The sequence below is a fragment of the Prionailurus viverrinus genome, chromosome D4 (genome assembly GCF_022837055.1).
Source record: "Prionailurus viverrinus isolate Anna chromosome D4, UM_Priviv_1.0, whole genome shotgun sequence".
NCBI lineage: Eukaryota > Metazoa > Chordata > Mammalia > Carnivora > Felidae > Prionailurus > Prionailurus viverrinus.
In genome coordinates this window covers 6,911,780-6,924,304 of record NC_062573.1, presented here as the reverse complement: position 1 = coordinate 6,924,304, position 12,525 = coordinate 6,911,780, and the positions used below count along the sequence as shown (strand labels likewise).

Here is a 12,525-nt window from a genome sequence, read left to right as displayed (position 1 = left end):
ACCTCCGGGGCCCCCCTGGCCCCGGGGAAGAGGCCGAGTGCTGCCTGGCGCACCTGCCCCACGCTCTGGGCCTCTGGGTGCCGTTTCTGGCTCAAGACGCCTGGACTGGCCGGGCTCTGACTTCTTTGCCTGGGACAGGGTGAAGATGGTGCCTGCCCGCTTGTCCACAGCAGGGGGGGCCTGAACAGCCGGGTGAGGAGTCTGGTTTCCCCCACAAAGCCAGGACAGCAGGGGACAGCAGGAACAGAGTGGGAGCAGTTTGGGTCGGGCTCCTTGACCTGGATGGGACTGAAGGAGGAGCAGGAGTCTGGGGAGGAGGGTAAGGGTTTCAGACAGGAGGACCCCAGGGCCCAGCACATCTAGACAGTGCAATTTTTATTTCTCCAGTGTTGTCCCCCAAATGTTAAGTTTCTGTGACCAAGTTTAGCCACTTGGCTAAAGAGAACTGTCAGAGGTAGCCGCTAAGGACTGAGGTGATCCTTTGTATCTGTCTCCTCGGTGCCTGTGGCTTTACCTGTAGGGGGGAAGTCCGAGTTGAGCATTGCCCTCTGACCCGGGCAGGGGGCCCACACCTTCTCTCCCCATCTCTGGGAGAGTGAGGTTGGAGCCAGAAAGATGCTCTCCTGTGGACGGGGACGCTGAGGCAGGGGTGGGGAGTGGGGACCAGGCACCGACTGGCACGGGGCTCCGCTGTCCTGCTGTTGACTTGCTCTGGGATCTTGGGTTACCTGCAAACGTGGTCATTGGGTGAGCTGCCCTGTGGCTGTGGCTCAGACCTGGTGGCCATAGTCCACCCGCCCAGGGCCCAGAGGTCTTCCGTCGTACTAGCCTTACTGTGTTCCCCTCCCCTGTGACACGGTCCTGCCTGTCTCTCATAGGTGACCACGTCATCAGGAAGCAAGTGCTTCTCCTGCCGATCGGCAGCCGAGCGGGATAAGTGGATGGAGAACCTTCGGCGAGCGGTACACCCCAACAAGGTAAGCCTGTGTCCCCAGTGCCCAAGTAGGGTGAACTGAGGCTGGACCCAGAGTGGACCTAGATGCTGACAGGAGGGGAGAGGCAGGGATCTCCGATGTGGGCTGTGATGGGGGGTGGAGGCAGAACCCAGGTGAGCAGTAGGTGCCGGGCTCTGAGGGAGGAGCTCCAGTTGGCCAGACTGACTTGAGCCACATGCTAAAGAGGCTGGGCCGGAGAACTGAGCATTGGGCTGCTGGGGACTTGAATGCTGGCATTCTGCTGCCTGGATGTCCCCCTTTCCCCAGGCTGATTCCCTACGCATCCAGTTCCAGCTTAGACATCTGTCCCCTTCAGGGGAGCACCACTGACCTAGGCAGGTGTGCCCCCAAGCCACCCCCGTCAGGTCCCTGGATCCCCTCCTATAATCATCTGCTTCTGTGGCTGCCTTTGGGGCTGGGCTGAGCCCTGGTCACCATGACCTCACTACGGAAGGGGCCTTAGCAGTGGTCACCTCCTAAGTGACGTTACAGACCAGCAAACTCCAGAAGAGTTGGTAAATGGCACAGTCACCTGCTATGTGCCAGGCATTGTGCTAACCTCCTACTCGATCTGTTACTCTGTTTCATTCCTGTTTCACAGGAGAGGGAACCAAGGCTTAGGTTAAGTCATGTGCCTAAGGTCAGTGGGCTCGTACAAGACAGAGCAGGGATCCAGCCCCTTGTCCGCCAGGCTCCGAGCAGTCCCTGCCTCACCCCTGTCCTGTGTCGGGCTTGGGCCCCTCCTGTGTCTGAAAGCTCTCCCTGCGCCCCTGGTGACCGAGGCCCCTTTGTGCACGTGCAGGACAACAGCCGGCGTGTGGAGCACATCCTAAAGCTGTGGGTGATCGAGGCCAAGGACCTGCCGGCCAAGAAGAAGTATCTGTGTGAGCTGTGCCTGGACGACGTGCTCTACGCCCGCACCACGGGCAAGCTCAAGACGGACAATGTCTTCTGGGGCGAGCACTTTGAGTTCCACAACCTGCCCCCTCTGCGCACCGTCACCGTCCACCTGTACCGGGAGACTGACAAGAAGAAGAAGAAGGAGCGCAACAGTTACCTGGGCCTGGTGAGCCTGCCTGCCGCCTCGGTGGCTGGGCGGCAGTTCGTGGAGAAGTGGTACCCGGTGGTGACGCCCAACCCCAAGGGCGGCAAGGGCCCCGGGCCCATGATCCGCATCAAGGCTCGCTACCAGACCGTCACCATCCTGCCCATGGAGATGTACAAGGAGTTTGCCGAGCACATCACCAACCACTACCTGGGGCTCTGTGCAGCCCTCGAGCCCATCCTCAGCGCCAAGACCAAGGAGGAGATGGCATCAGCCCTGGTGCACATCCTGCAGAGCACGGGCAAGGTGAAGGTGCGTGTGTGGGCGCAGGTGGGTCCCCCACGCCGTGTGGCCCCATGCAGAGGCCTGGGATGCGCACTAGGTTATCTGCTGCCCCCCCGTGTCCGAGTCCGTGATTTCGGCTCTAACAGAAGCACCCGTCGCAGCCAGGTGGGCTCCCTAAACCCAAGAGTTGTGTCATAGAGTTGCCCGGGGGGTTCTTGTTCCTCCTCGTGGTTGGAGCTGATCGCTGGCACACATATGGAGCCGACGGGTGGGGTTGTGGCTTACAGTGAGGAAGTGGGTTTTAGGAACCTTCCCGCTGCACCCAAGGGCTGGCGTCTAAGGCTTGAGGGGAACCAGCCTCTCCCAGACACACGTCCAGTGAGACAGAGTTCAGTTGACATCCCCACAAGTGACCACCTGTCGCAGCCCTCACACGTCAGACACACAGACTCACACACAGAGCGCAGTGTATTGCCTCCACGCAGCAACCAGCCGGCTGTGGTGACAGCCATCCCCGGTCCCATGGCCTCCAGAACAGGGATTGTCCCGTAGCCATCTGGGCAAGCCCTCCTGGAGGGCTTCTGCCCACCTCTTTTTATCTTCCAGGCCATGCTTCAGTCCCTCCCACCTAGTTCTGGAGACAGGCTCCTTCAGGAAGGCTCCCCCCCCGTCCCCTCCTGGTGGGAGTTGCCTGAAGGGGATGCAGTGGAGAAGGACTGCATGCTGGCCTGTGTCCTAGGAGAATAAAAGATGAATCTCTTACCTACATTTAAGACAAGAAAGAAGGAACTGGGCCTCTGCCCTCTGGACATGGTGTGGTTTGAGGACCAAGTAGCCTGTGATGGAGACGAGGGACCGCCGTGTGTCGGGGTCCTGAGCCCTCACAGTCTCAGGACAGGGGAGACACAGGCTGGGGACCCAGGCACATGACTCCATTAGGGCCCCTTATCCTCTTATCTGTTCCCGGAAGTCTGTGGCCCTCTTCAGGCCTCCAGAGCCCCCCTGCCTGTTGGACTCATGCTGTCCTTCAAGGAAAGGGACTTCCTGACTGTGCTTTCCATGAGGGGAGGGAGGCCTCATTGTCTTCTACCCACCCCCAGCTGCAGACCTGACTAGGTTGGACCGGCTCTGGCTATACTATCCTTAATTTCCTGGTCAGTGTTGGGGGTTGCTGGGAAACTGAGTGACCTGAGGGAGTCCCTGGCCCCCAGAGAGGGAGCGAGGGAGACCTCTTCTGCTGCTGTGTCTGTTCCTTCAGTACTTGTCCCCCAAGGGCTGGGCTAGCCTGGAAAGCCGACTCCCATCTGCAGTGACCTTTGTTCTCGGGGCTCACGGTGCTTTGTGGAGGGAGTTGGAAGCCAGGCTCCAGCCGCCTCAGTGGGCCTTGGGGGATCAATAGGCAGAAGGATAGGAAGTAACTCGTGTGCTAGGGCCATGTGCTTATGAGCCCCTTCTGTCTGAGCACTTGGGAACCAAAGGGACATTCTTGGTGAGAAGCAAAGCGTCTGACAAGGGCCCCGAAGTCCCAAGGTGAGGTTTGTGTGAGCGGGCATCTCAGCACCTTCTTGCCCGCTCCCCGGACTCTGCTTTCCTGGGCTGTGGCTTTTCAGAGTCCCTGTCCTTGGGTTCCCGGGCCTTCTCCCCGTCATCCCCACTCCTTTCAATGTGACAAGAGGCAGATCCGGCCCTGATAGCTGGGTGGGCTCAGGCAGGTCACTTTCCTGTTCCATGCCTCGTTGGGTTTTAGCTCTAAAGAGAGCTCCTACTCATCCCAGCCTGGGCCTGGCACCCACCCCAGGTGTTTAGAAGCCCTGTGGAGCCACCAGGCTCCATGCAGTGCTTGCCTCTGCTCTGTGTGTTCAGAGAAAGGGGCTCTCTGGGTTGCCTGTAGGGCAGGAAGGGGTCCTCAGGCTGTGTGGTTCCCAGAGAGGCAGTGGCCACTCCTTCCCCCAGCCCCCACCCTTTCTCCATTGGCCAGTATGTCTCCTGGGCCTAGAACTCAATTCTGTAGTCTAAGGTCCACTTTTAATTTCAGAGGGCCCAAAGTTGTACATAATGGAGTGAGAAATTTCCAGAGCCCCAGAAACCCTGGCCCACACCGGCCTCCTTGCCGCCTCGTCACCTCCCCCCTACCCCGGGTCTCTGATTCCCTGCCTGTCTTCTTTCCCTCCCCCAGGTCACAGGGTTGGCCGAGGGCATGAGGAGGCAGGGGCTCCTGAGAGAGGCAGGTTCACACTGCCCACATCTCTGCAGTCAGGAGGGCATGCGTGGGCTCAGGCTCCTCCCAGGGTCTTCCCGTGACACTGTGTACAGGACCCACAGGCTCACCAGTTTCACAGCTGCCTTCCAGAAAGTCTGGGACCCACAGCAGTGAGGGGCCGCCTTCCCACCTAAGCTGAGGGCCGTGTTCTCGCCATCTGGGCCCTGGCGCACTGCCTTAGGGCATCTGGACAACTCCCCACTGTGGTGCTGCATAGAACAGGTCATCTGGGGTGGGAGACCCCCTCCGAGTAACGGGTGGGTAGATAGTGGCAGCTGCTTGTATGACAGAGGGAGGGTGGCCTGTCTGTCCTCTTCGGCGCTGTTGGTGATGGGAAGGGAGACCTGGCCAGGCCTGGTCAGGACTGAACAGGGTTTGAGTCCAGCGGACCTGACCATGGTGCAGTTGGCTCATGGCTCTGCGTGCTCTTGCCCAGGCCTGCCTTCCCTATTCCTAGACCCAGCTCTCACCAACTGTAGGCATCTCCCCTGCACAGGCTGCCTTTTGCGCACCCCCAGCAGCACCCCCAGGGTGGGCACCAGCAGCGTGGCAGTGGAGCAGCCTTGAGAAGGAGGCACTTCTGGCTGGGGAGCGGGTCTGGGATCTTAGGGTCCTACTTGCAGGCCTGCTCATGTCCATTCTCCTCACCTCCTGCCTCCCCAGGACTTCCTGACGGACCTGATGATGTCAGAGGTGGACCGCTGTGGGGACAATGAGCACCTTATCTTCCGGGAGAACACGCTGGCCACCAAGGCCATCGAGGAGTACCTCAAGCTGGTGGGCCAGAAGTACCTGCAAGATGCGCTAGGTAGGGGTGGGGCGTGGGGCCGGCAGGTGGGCAGGGCATGGGCTGTGCCTGCCAGGCCCTCACTCCCTCTCCCTGCCCTCCTGGCCCCAGGTGAGTTCATCAAAGCTCTGTACGAGTCGGATGAGAACTGCGAAGTGGACCCTAGCAAGTGCTCGGCCGCCGACCTCCCCGAGCACCAGGGCAACCTCAAGATGTGCTGCGAGCTAGCCTTCTGCAAGATCATCAACTCCTACTGGTCAGTGCCGCCCGGGCCCCCACCCCTGTGTCTTTCCCTTCCTGCATGCAGGACTCTGGGTGCCGTGCTAGTGTGCGTGTGCGTGTGCGTGTGCTCGGCAAGGCCCTTAGGCTCCATCTTCCCCAACTTCTAAATGACGGAGCAGAGGTTTCACAGGGAGGGCACAATGACACACCCTGCCTGGCCCAGTGGAGTCTTGATGGCTGCCGGGCCCCGTCCTGGTCCTTTGTGGGCTCACGCATGTAAGGGAGCATCCCAGAACATATGCAGGACACGGCAGTGCATTTCCACGCTTCTTAGCGGGCACCCTCCATGTGCCGGGCACTGTCGTTGATGCTGGAGCTGCAGCACTAGGAGTGAGGCCGACGGCCCTGCTCAGGTACCCTCGTGGGGCAGGTGGACAGCTTCAGGTGAGACCCCTCAGCTGTCCACAGGGGTGCCACCCTCCTGCACCTACCATACCTCACTCTTTTCTTTGGCAGGGTCTCCCTCACCCCACACCTCACCTCCACACGCTCCCTCCCTTCCTGCTTCAAGGCCTTGTGCCTGCTTCCCTCTGTCACCGCCCGTCATGGTATCAGACGCGGTTGTCTCATCCCTCCCGGCACCCGCTGTCACAGCCCTGATCCCATCAGAGTGGGACTGTGCCTGTGTCCAGATCCATTTCCTGCACGTACCTGGAGCACCCTGGGGGCAGACAGATTCCCCCGGCTCATGGCTGGACCCAGGAAGGCCCGGGAATGGTTTGCTACTCCCAAAAAACAGGCAGAGACAGGCCTGCTAGGTTAGCAGCAGCCTTGGGAAGGGGACAGAGGGAATAGCCAGAGCGCATAGAGTGGATGTCCTTCTATCAGGTCCCTCTGCCCCTGGGCTGCACAAGGTGCTCACCTAGGTCCATCCTGGCCCCTCGGGCTGGGCCAGAAATGACCCCTGGCCTGGGGTAGAGGCACAGCCTTGAACTCTTTGGGAACATACTTCCCATCCTTGGGCTGGGCTGTGCTTTTACCCGGTACCCGCCCAGTTCCCAGGGCAGACTGGGCGTGGGACACAGGGAAACATATCCATAGACAGCCATTTTCCATTTCCTCTTTCTGATATTTGTCCGAGGCCCGGAGGCATCTTTCTGTCCTGGACAAGGCCATCGATAGATGTCATCGCTCAGCACCTGCCCCCTGCCCAGTCCTGTGCCAGGCAGTTTGAGGGTCAGGGCTTAAGGTCGTGTCCTCCTCTGCTCCTCTGTCGCTGTGTCTGTAGCATGTTCTTGTTGTTTCACTGCAGAGAGCCTGCTGAGCAGGTGCTGGGCTTGTTGGGCAAAAGCCTTTGGAGTTGATCGAGGCTTCTGATGGACTTGAGATGGTCCTGTGAACGTGGCAGGGCCGGCCTTGTTCTCACTGTAAGGATGAGGGGACTGAATGAAGTTCAGGGAGGGCCAGGCACTTGCTCAGAGCACCCTGAGTCTGTGGCAGAGCCAGGCATAGAGTCCAAAGAGTGCTGGGGCCTGGCCTGCCCCAGGGTGGGAGGCATGTCTGTCAGGGTGAAAAGATAGGAAAACCACATAAAGATTGGCCAGTGGGGCCTGACTGCAGCAGGCTGCGGGTGCCTGGTAGAGAGAGCCCCCAGTGGGGTGCTGGCAACCCTGCCCACCTTCACTGGGCCCCCCTGGGGAGGTCACTTCCTCCATTTCCCTTCCCACCTAGAAAGCGGGAGCTGTGTTCTCATCCTGTGATTAGCCTGTTGCCATCTTGATCATTTGGAGCTCTTCTGAAAATGTCTGATTCCTATAATGTTCAAGCAAAGGGAGTGAGTCTCAGCAGCCAGTGATGGCATCCAAGGGGCAGTGGTCTGTTCCAGTCGTGTTTTCCTCACTCTCCCCGAGATCTCGTGCCTGGTGTCTGGGAGAGAGGGTGGAGCCCCGGGGCAGGCCCAGGAGCTGGCCATTGCCGTCGAATCTCGTTGGGACCGAGACCTGGCTCCTGTGTGCCTGCGCCCATCCCCTCTCGGCCCATTTGTAGAGAGCCCACGGCCTCGCCTGGGGTTCTGTGTCCCTGCTCCCTGGGCCAGGCTCTCCCTTTGCCCTCACTGCCGTGCTGCAGTCCTGTGCTCAGTAGCTCACAGGCCATCACGGTGGAGGCGTTGGAATCCAGGGCTCCATCAGACCCAGCACCAGGTCCCTGCTCTGCACCCTCCTGCCCTAGCCCCCTGCCCGATGACTGGCCCACCTTCCTCTGTCCCTCCAGTGTCTTCCCACGGGAGCTGAAAGAGGTATTTGCCTCATGGCGACAGGAGTGCAGCAGCCGTGGCCGGCCTGACATCAGCGAGCGACTCATCAGCGCCTCCCTGTTTCTGCGCTTCCTCTGCCCTGCCATCATGTCGCCCTCACTCTTCAACCTGCTGCAGGAGTACCCCGATGACCGCACTGCCCGCACCCTCACCCTCATCGCCAAGGTTACCCAGAACCTGGCCAACTTCGCCAAGTGAGTGCCGTGAGCCCGGACGGCCAGGGTCCAGGCGTGGGCATCCGCTGGAGCCCTGGGGACAGGCCGTGGGTGTGTCTGCCCTGGGGTGGGGCCGCACGGCAGGCCCTGCTTCTGTCCCTGTCCTCCTCAGCTCTTCCCCTCCCCTTCTTTCAAAATCAGATCTCCACCTCCCATCCTCCCCCTACAAAAAGTACATGGCATTTGGGTATGTTTCCTTAATTTTCAAAGGTGAGAAAAGGAGATATTTTTTCCTTCTGCTTTTTGAACTAACATTTTTATCATAAGGATTATCCCGTGTACTTAACATTCATAAGCCTCATTTTGCGATGAATGACTAACATGCCTTCAAGGGAGAATGGCCCATATTTCCTTAACCCGTCCTGCGTGGTTGGGCTCTCAGGTTGTTTCAGACTGTCCTTGTTTGATGCTGTGAAGAATGTCTTTGCTTATAAGGCGCTTCAGTGTTCTCGACTGTACCCTCGAGCAAGTGGGTGGAAACGGAAGGGCTCATTCACAGTGTGGACAGAGCCGTGCTGCAAGCCTTCTCTGTGCTGGGCTCTGAGTCACATCTGGTTCCAGCCTCCTGGACCCACATTTGATCAGGGAGAGAGGGCAGGAAGCAGCGGAGCAGTGATAGAGACGCAGGCCTCCTAGGAGGGCCCCAGCCCTGTCCTCCTAGGAGATGCACCCCCTGCTGTGTGTCAGGACCGGGGAGGTGGGGAGGCAGTCACCTGCTCACGGAGAGGCAGCAGGAACAGAGGCGGGGCAGGCCCCGGGAGGCCCGTGTGCTGGCTTGATGAGGCACCGTGGCATTCCCGAGTCATTACATGGCAGTCCCGGAGAAGGGGGGGGGGGGGTGCGAGACCCAAGAGGACAGCGGGATCTTGAAGTTCAGGTGGGGCAGTGGGTCCCCCACAGGGAGGATGGCCCTCGTCCTTTCTGGGTCCTGAACTGGTCAGCCTGACAGCATGGGGAATGGGGTCTGGAGAGAGCACAGCAGGCAGCAGAGAGACAGGGCAGAGGGCATAGCTGTGGTTCCCTCCCACAGAAGAAACCGCCGTGGAAGTATTGGGGGGTGGGGAGCGGCTAAGGTCGGGGGTGATTGGAAGGTAAAGTCAGCAGGCCTAGCCGGGTGGGGAGGAAGAGGGAGAAGCTGGCCACCCCCAGGCTTCTGGCTGAGCTCTCTGGGGGACAGCGGTGTCCCTACTTAGGATAGGAAGCCCAGGAGCGCGGCATGGGTTTGAGGTGACAGCGCTGAGTCGGCCAGACTCGGCCAGGCTGAGGACAGGGGAGGTGCCCGTGGATGTACACGCCTGAAAGCTCAGCAGAGAGACCCGCTAAGTGTGCATTAAAAGTCACCTGCACACCAAGCCATTGAAACTTGGAAGAAAGAGGGAAGGAGACTGACCAGCAGTGAATGGGGAGTGAGGGCCACAGAACATTCTGGTCCTGTGAGGAGAGGTTCGGGAAAGGGTCTCTGGCCTTAGCCGGGAACGAGGGCCCTGAGCCAGAGCAGATGTGTTGGCTTGGTGGAGTGAGTGGTGGGAGAGGCAGCCACAGTGGGGGCGGGGGGACTCAAAGGGGGGTCTCCTGGACAGGCCCCGGGACACTTACCCTCTCTGCTTTCTGTCCAGGTTTGGCAGCAAGGAGGAGTACATGTCATTCATGAACCAGTTCCTGGAGCACGAGTGGACCAACATGCAGCGCTTCCTGCTAGAGATCTCCAACCCCGAGACCGTCTCCAACACGGCCGGCTTCGAGGGCTACATCGACCTGGGCCGCGAGCTCTCCAGCCTGCACTCGCTGCTCTGGGAGGCCGTCAGCCAGCTGGAGCAGGTGCCTGGCCCCACGGGCTCCAGGGGGGACAGAGCCGGGCCAGAGGTGGCTGCAGAGCTCAGGGCTGCCCCTCCTTCTGGACTAACTGTGGGGGTCAAAGTGTTCACCTGCCCGGGTGCCAGAGCCCAAGGTTCCAGCCCAGGCCCTGTGAGCATTGCCCTCAGGGTCCCTGAGCCCCTTTCCCTTGATGGGCAGTGTCCCATTCAGTCACCAGCACCAGCCACGGGAGCCCACTTTGCCCACGGGGGCTTTAGCTGTCCACACTCAGCATTGAGTGCGTGAAGGTGTGCCCCCTACCTGTGAGAAACGTGATCATCTTTAGCTGCTTCTCTGAAAATATCCTCGTTCTAGGTTTTAAGGCCACTGATGTGAAAAGATAGACACTGAAGATGCTGCACCTCCACACGTCAGGCAGGAAGCTGCAGACCTTTCCAGAATTACCCTTGACCATGAGTTGAAAATCTGATTCCCTAGACATGTCTGATCCTGCTGCGGCCGCCTGGCCTGCGCCCTCGGTGGCCCGGGGTTCCACTGTCGCCCCAGCAGCCCCAGCCCACACCGCGAACAGTCCGGTCAGGATCCACTTCCATAATATCTGTTGCTTCCCCGGGCTTAAAGAGACCACTTTACAAACGCAGTTACTGCCTGAACAGGGATGGAAGGCCTCCTTGCTCCCGTCCCATTCCCTAGAGGTGACCACTCAAGGCACTCTAATGTGTAGCTTTCTAGATATGTCTGCACGTGTGTTAAGTACACATGCAGGCACAGAGTTCTTTTCCGTTTTTGTTTGTGTTGAAGTGAGCACTGCAGAGTGCATTTCTCACCTGGCTCTGTTGTCCTCTTTCCGTGTCACTAGGGGCCGCGCCGCCGCTGTGGCCTCTCGGATGGCCGCAGGCTGTCCCGCATAGGAGTACACATTTCACTAGCCCCTGTTGCGGACACACGGGTTAATCCCCGCGTCTTGTTGCTGCGGTCGTGTCTGTTCGCTGATACCCACTCCCCTTTGGCTCAAGAGACACAGGGCAGGAAACGGCAGCGGGGCCAAGGCCCTCTCTTTCTCCACCGCTGCCAACACCAGTCACTCTCACTGCCACCGCTTACGGCGTCCCGTGCCTGCCTCCGACACCCACATCTGCACAAGCAGGCAGGAAGCACAGGAGATGGCAGGCGCCGTCACAGCTGATGGCAGTGCAGCAAGAATTTGAAATCGAGGTGTTTGCCTCTCAAGTCTATGCTGTTGACTGCATGAGTTCTCACACTTTTTTTGCACAAAACCACGGAAGCCAGTGCATAAGCAGAGGGCAATCCCAGAAGTCTCTCGGATAGGGAGGTGTTGCTGTGGGAAGTTCTGGGGTTCCTCGTGGGCTCCCCTCTCTGGGGCATGGAGCTGGGATGTTCTCAGGTGGAGGGCTTGGACTAGGTCACCATTTCTCCCTTTAGGCCTCTCACCCCCCCCCCCCCCCCCCCCCCCCGCCGCCACCGCCAGAAGTATCTGGGGGGCTTGGGAAAAATGTTCATTTGCAGATTCCTAGGCTTTCCAGCTCCTTCCCAGCCCTGTTGGGTCTGGCAGGTGGGGAGGGTAGGGCAGGGCCTGCCTTTCCAAGTGGCTCCTCAGCAGTGTTGAACCCCAGCAGGTGCAGTGCACTTGGCCTCCCCAAGTGGCGCCCACAGGTCACACCTGCCACTTGCTGTGTATTTGCAGAACATTGTATCCAAACTGGGACCCCTGCCTCGAATCCTGAGGGATGTCCACACAGCACTGAGTACCCCAGGCAGTGGGCAGCTCACGGGGACCAACGACTTGGCCTCCACTCCTGGCTCTGGCAGTAGCAGCATCTCGGCCGGGCTGCAGAAGATGGTGATCGAGAATGATCTCTCTGGGTAAGAGAGGCCAGGCGTACCGCTGTTGTGGGGTGCGTGTGTAGACAAGGTACAACCTGCCTGCAGTTTCCACTGAGGAGGAGGATGTCTACACAAACGTTTATAAAATAAGCTACTTGAGACTTGAAATGTGTTGTGCAGGCTGTAGGCAGGGAGCCTCCATTTGGGAAAAATCAGGGAAGGCTTCTTGGAGGAGGTAACGTGTTTTGGGCTTTTTAGGAAAAGCAACGTTTCCATGGGTGGAAAAGGCATTCTATGTAGAGGAATTAGCACAAACAAAGGCTTGGAGAAAAACAATACATTCTGTTGAAGAACGATCACTAGTCCCGAATGCCTTTAGATTACCCAGGTGTGTGTTAAAAATACCTCTTCTGGTATTTCCTGGGTCTGAATCAGAATCTCCAGAAGTGGCATTCAAGTGTATGTGTTTTCAGCAGGAGTCTGGGTCACTCTGCAAGGCTTTGAGGCTGGGCGCTCCAGAAACTAGGAGAGGTGTCGAGGCCCCGCCCTCAGACTGAGGACAGGGAGGCAGAATGTTCTTGGATGTTAACGTCAAAATGAGGACATTCCTTTGAAAGACTTGGCATGTGTAGTGAACCGTTTGTGCCCCACTCACACACTGCCCTCCCAGGGGGCATCTTGGACCGGCTAGTAAGGCTTATGCAGCAGAGTTGGGACTTGGGTCTTGCTCTGAGGTGGCCAC

General features: G+C 59.0%; 1 protein-coding gene across 11 annotated transcripts in view; it reads left to right on the top strand.

The window, feature by feature from the left end:
- Positions 1-12,525, top strand: part of DAB2IP (DAB2 interacting protein) — a 188,604-nt gene that overhangs the window by 161,617 nt on the left and 14,462 nt on the right. For all 11 annotated transcript variants that reach the window (XM_047829648.1, XM_047829645.1, XM_047829650.1 and 8 more), the window contains 7 exons: positions 879-977; positions 1,798-2,352; positions 5,249-5,393; positions 5,484-5,628; positions 7,866-8,102; positions 9,740-9,941; positions 11,644-11,822. In XM_047829648.1, coding sequence (XP_047685604.1) covers positions 879-977; positions 1,798-2,352; positions 5,249-5,393; positions 5,484-5,628; positions 7,866-8,102; positions 9,740-9,941; positions 11,644-11,822 — 1,562 coding nt within the window. The remainder of the gene's footprint in view (positions 1-878; positions 978-1,797; positions 2,353-5,248; positions 5,394-5,483; positions 5,629-7,865; positions 8,103-9,739; positions 9,942-11,643; positions 11,823-12,525) is intronic.